Here is a 5716-nt window from a genome sequence, read left to right as displayed (position 1 = left end):
TTCTTAATGTAGAGTATAAAACTTCAATTTAGTACACATTCTTTGACCCTCATATGTGTGTGTGTGTATGGCGCGCCCTTGGGGCACTTGCTTATTGCAGAAGCAAAATCAATGTACAAATTCCAGGCCAACGCGTTGAGAAAATCCCGCCCATGTTGATGAACTACCACATGGAAGCTTTTATCATCATGTACTACTGGTCCTCTCCTCTACAAAAAGGGGTCAAACCAAATGCAACTAATTATTACATCAACAAGTTTCATCAATGGATTCTCCTTCTTAATTCTGATCTTCTGAACAGCAACAAGGTATATTTATATATATATATATATATATATATATATATGTTTGTAATCTGCAGTACTGAACTGGCCGGTGGCTTGCCATTAATAGTGTTTTAGTCCTTCCTGACTGATCAGAATATTAGAAAGCCATGGGAGCCATGAAATCTTGCAGTATTACCTTGGTGATTGTTTTGTTATTCAATTTGTGTTGTTTTGGAAAGGCTGCTGATCATCAAGATCAAGAAGGCTTGGGGGCTTCTTTTATCTTTGGTGATTCTCTGGTTGATGCTGGGAATAACAACTACTTGCCAACCTTGTCCAAGGCAAATATCGCACCTAATGGAATTGATTTCAAGGCATCTAAAGGAACTCCTACAGGGCGTTATACCAATGGGAGAACCATAGGTGATATTGTTGGTAAGCTAGCTAGGCAGCTCTGATGATCTCTTTATGTGGGTTATCATGATTTATTAATTAATCTGTCTATATTTGTTTAATGGGGTGGTTGGGTTTTGCTGCTAAATGCATGCAACTGCTAGCAATATTTAACCTTCTCTTTCACATGATATATATTTTGTGTTAATAATTTATTGGGTTTTAATGATTTTCAGGAGAAGAACTGGGAGCACCAAACTATGCTGTCCCTTTTTTGTCACCAAATTCTACTGGGAAAGCTATATTATATGGTGTAAATTACGCATCAGGAGGAGGAGGAATCATGAATGCAACTGGAAGAATATTTGTTAGCCCTTAGAACACTGATCATGATCTTTGAGTCGAAATTTCAATATTTCCCAGCTAATTCATTTACAATATACATGTTTGCAGGTTAATCGACTTGGAATGGATATCCAGATTGATTACTTCAACATTACAAGAAAACAGTTTGACAAATTGTTAGGTCCATCAAAGGCTAGAGATTACATAATGAAGAAATCCATCTTTTCAATCACAATTGGAGCAAATGATTTTCTAAACAATTATCTGCTTCCTGTCCTCTCCGTTGGAGCAAGACTTTCTGAAAGCCCAGATGCCTTTATCGATGACATGCTCTCCCACTTCAGGACTCAACTAACAGTACGTAAATTACATTAACCATGCATCTTAATTCAAAACTTGCTAATAAATTATGGGGTACATTAATATATGTCATGAGGGTTTCTCGAAAACATGATTACTACATTCATATGTTGCAGAGGTTGTACCAGCTTGATGCTAGGAAATTTGTCATCGGGAATGTCGGCCCGATAGGCTGCATACCATATCAAAAGACAATAAATCAATTAAAGGAAGACGAGTGTGTGGAATTGCCAAACAAGCTAGCACTTCGATACAATGCCAGGTTGAAGGATTTGCTCGCCCAACTGAATGAAAACCTCCCCGGAGCCACGTTTGTTCATGCAAATGTCTATGATCTGGTTTTGGATCTCATCACAAATTACAAACAACATGGTAATTATGTTTATGGGCCACACATATGAATATTATATATATAGTACTTATATATGGGTATAAATGGTTAGATGGTCTTCAATAGTTCCATAGACTTTGGTCATTTGCTATAGTACTCCGAATTCAATATAATAAGATGCAGGTAGTGAACGAGATCTTACATTGTTCCTTCGAAAATACGTTCTTATTTTTTATAATGAATTCCAAATGATCATGACCGGAATTGAAACTCTGTTAGCCGGCCCTTTTTAATTATGGGCAGGCTATATATCTAGCTTGTGCCTTCTTGAATTGTTACATGAGCCAGATTTGATGTTTGGAGGTCGACGACATAGATCTCTTGATTATTGTTAGATTTCAAAGAGAATAAGGATAATATATATATATAAAAGATTAAGAGCATTAATTTGTGTTCATGCGCGCAGGATTTATAACTGCTAGTAGAGCATGCTGTGGAAACGGGGGCCAGTTTGCAGGAATAATTCCGTGCGGGCCAACATCGAGTATGTGCGCGGAGCGATCCAAGCATGTGTTCTGGGATCCTTATCATCCGAGCGAGGCTGCCAACCTTATTATCGCCAAGAAATTGCTGTATGGAGACACCAAATGCATCTCTCCCATGAATCTCAAACAACTTCGAGACCACTGACATTTTCATTTTCATGAAAATTAACAATATTCGATGATGTCCGTCCACCCCCGATCTCTTTGCATGCATGCAGTATCTCTGGCCTTCAAAGTTCAAACTTCACGCAATATTATCTCTCTTTTTTACTTCTCTTCTTTAGTTTTGTTGTTGGTTTCTTACAATATTGTGTTTGCAATATTAATATTTCTCCAAGTAAGTTTAAATTAATGAGAAGAAAGGGATATCTCCAACTGTCACGAATGTGCATGCGGTGTAGATTTGAGTTAGTTGAGGCAGGTGGTTGATATTCCAGCTAATTTTAAGTCAATTAAATAGGTAGTACTGCTAGCTTGAAGATCGATGTACATGTCTTTACATGAGATACAAATAGCTTATGGGGCTTTGGATTAATTATTATATATAGAGAAGGAATAAGAAGAAGTCTCACTGACAATCATATATATATGTATATCAATGTTAATGTATGAAATATGAAATATGCCTTTCGAAATTAAATTACATAAATTATATCATCTAGAAGTTAATTAGGGTGCCACTCGCCCTATATGGGTAGGCAGCCACCCATATCCCTGCACCTCATCCCCATCCATATCTTTGACCGTCTGCATGATCCACATGTTAGATGGGTGGATTAATGTCGCCACCATCTAGCCACCCCGTCTGTTTGACCATACATTTTTTACAAGAAAATCCAAAAAAGTCGCATATATATTAGAAAAATCTCATAAATCCAACAAAAAGTCGCAACAAATCGCACAAAATCGCATAGATTTTCATATTTGTGAATAGATCTGAAGATTTGTGCACAAAAAATACAGATCTATACGCATAAAACTCAAGGGCCCACAGTCGCGACCATGGGCCATAAAACTCGTAGACCCACAATCGTAGTCATGGGTCTTTAACATACAGATCCACAACGATGACCATGTTCTTGGGTCGTGGAGACCCACAGCCAAGCTGTGGTCTTACCCAAGACAACAAAGAGAGAAGCCAGAATGAGAGGAGGAGGAGAGAAATGAGAAAGAAGAGAGGATGGTGAAATTATGAAGCCACTAAGGCATGAAATGAAGGGAGAGAATAGAAGAGGAAATGAAGGGACTCGAGAGAGAGGAGATGAGTCGAGGACAGTGAGAGGAATGAGAGGAGAGAGAAGAAGTAGGTTGCATTTGAATGCTGAGATGATCTTATATGATCGGAGTTGATATGTAAATAGTAATATTTTGTGACTCTCATTAATATGTGTTTGAATGTATGCAGTAAGTTTGGATGAGTTTTAATTTTTTATGAGAAGTTAAAAAAGTAATCATATACGTTAATTTATGAATTTATTTTTATATAATTTATTTATGAATGTAGTACTTCTCATTCATGATTAGAATCTTTTTAAGTATAAAGGCAGATAGGTTCCACCCCATACTCGTATACGCCTTTCTGATTGAGGAACTCGCCACACTCACACTCGAGGCGGACGGGCGGCCCACCAGTCCCCTAGCGAGACGAGCAGATTAGGCAAACAGGCTGGGTTGTGGGAGCTCGCCGCCCAACCCTAGTAGAAGTAGATAAAAAAAAGGTAAGGAAGTTTATAGGATATGCACCTGCAGCTACTAATTAATGGGCCAACATTGGCTAGTACGTACGTGTGTTTAATTTATTTATTAAAAACATTATTTACAAATTTATTTATTAACTTACCAAACTGTAAGCATACTATATTAATAAACATTTAAATAAATTGTGTTGTTAGTTTTTTTTTTTCTTTCAATTGTTATATATGGGCGCCATAAAAAAGTGATGATTACTGGCCTGCTGATTTATACGTAATAAAAATCTTTTATGAACTTGTGTGATTAAGGGTGTGTTTGGGTAGTTTGAGATACTCTCATTATTATTTTTTATTTTATTATTATTTTTTACATAATTTTTTACTATTTATTACTTTTCACTTACTTTTTATTACTATTCAATATTTTATTCTTACTTTTTCATTACTTTTTCATTACTATTCACAAACATTCTCAACATTTCTCAAGTATTCTCACCATCTAAATCGTTTGGATACTAAAAATACTTCAAGTATTTTCACTATTATTCTTTATTTTATTATTATTTTTCACTTATTTTTTATTATTCATTACTTTTTACTTATTATTTATTATTTTATTATTATTTTTTTATTATTTTTTTATTACTATTTATAAACATTCTCAACACTTCTTAAATATTCACGCTACCTAAACTCGCTGCAAATAGGCATACATGCATGCACATAAACGCCTGTGGAAAATTTTGTCTAAAATAGAAGTTATTTTCAACGAGAAAATCGAGGCAATTAAATCATGTGAGAAAACTTGTCGTGGAAAAGGGTGTCGAGATATAGTACTTTTCGTCGCAATTGAAAACACTGTTATTACTAGTTGTTCTCTGCTCAAATAATTATATTATATAACAGGAAAAGATAATGCTATCCTCTATCATTTTTTTATTATTTTATAATATATTTAAAATTATTATTTTTTAAAATACTTTTTTAATATTTTTAATTATAAAAAATTAAAAGTATATAATTTTAATAATAATCACTTATTTAATCATTAAGAAAAAAATTAAAAATAAAATAAAATAAATTTTAAAATAATTATAAAAAAATAATAATCCTATCATTATTCAATTAAAAAATAAAAAAAGTCTTTTTCATTGGTCACCATTCATTATCATATACTCTACCTCCTATGTGGCTACTATTCTTTTAACGGAGAGCTCGAGTAGAGAGAGGTCGAAGAGAAAGAGGCCGAGGGGAACTTGGGGAGAGTAGCCAAGAAGAGCTTGAGGGGAGAGAGAGAGAGATGGGGGGGGGGGGGGGGGGGGGGCTAAGAGAGTTTGAGAATGGAGAGAGGTCGAGGAGGAGAGAGGGGTTGAAGGTACGGGTCTGACGTAAAAACAAAAGAATAAAAAATAAAAAATAAAAAACTGTTGGAGTGTGAAAATAAATACTGCCTATCGGCTGATGTATATATTTTATAAACAATTAAATGGACACATTACGATCCAATAAACTCAACTGCCATAGAAAAATGAAACGAAAACAAAAGCAGCACTGCACGTACTACGCCTGGCTAGCCGCTCAATACTACTACAGTAGCAGGCAAGTTAAAAATGAGAGAAATGATGTATACAAATTTTAAATGCATAAATTTGGTGAGTTTGAATCTAAACTCATTTTAATTCATCTTAATTTATTATTAAAATTTTTTTAAATTTTAATATAAAATATAATAAATAATTTAATTTTTTCAAATCTTAAAATAATAATAATATTAAAAAATAATAT

At 34.3% G+C, this 5716-nt stretch overlaps 1 protein-coding gene across 1 annotated transcript; it reads left to right on the top strand.

Moving 5' to 3' along the window:
* The first annotated feature begins 343 nt into the window (after window positions 1-343).
* Window positions 344-2600, top strand: LOC121251253 (GDSL esterase/lipase At2g23540). The gene is made up of 5 exons (XM_041150628.1): window positions 344-701; window positions 896-1026; window positions 1113-1361; window positions 1481-1736; window positions 2162-2600. Exons 1-5 carry the CDS (start codon window positions 434-436, stop codon window positions 2383-2385), a joined length of 1128 nt encoding a protein of 375 aa, XP_041006562.1. The 5' UTR covers window positions 344-433; the 3' UTR covers window positions 2386-2600.
* The last annotated feature ends 3116 nt before the right edge of the window (window positions 2601-5716 follow it).

Source organism: Juglans microcarpa x Juglans regia, chromosome 1D, assembly GCF_004785595.1.
Source record: "Juglans microcarpa x Juglans regia isolate MS1-56 chromosome 1D, Jm3101_v1.0, whole genome shotgun sequence".
Lineage (NCBI taxonomy): Eukaryota > Viridiplantae > Streptophyta > Magnoliopsida > Fagales > Juglandaceae > Juglans > Juglans microcarpa x Juglans regia.
Note: the sequence above shows the minus strand (reverse complement) of the source record. Positions and strands in the feature narration are given on the sequence as shown.

Excerpts from the sequence above, each read along its gene's own strand:
- LOC121251253 (XM_041150628.1), top strand. The coding sequence starts at position 434 with ATGGGAGCCATGAAATCTTGCAGTATTACCTTGGTGATTGTTTTGTTA. Across the intron at positions 1,027-1,112 it reads ATGCAACTGGAAGAATATTT|GTTAATCGACTTGGAATGGA; the intron begins GTTAGCCCTTAG and ends ACATGTTTGCAG. Across the intron at positions 1,737-2,161 it reads CACAAATTACAAACAACATG|GATTTATAACTGCTAGTAGA; the intron begins GTAATTATGTTT and ends TCATGCGCGCAG.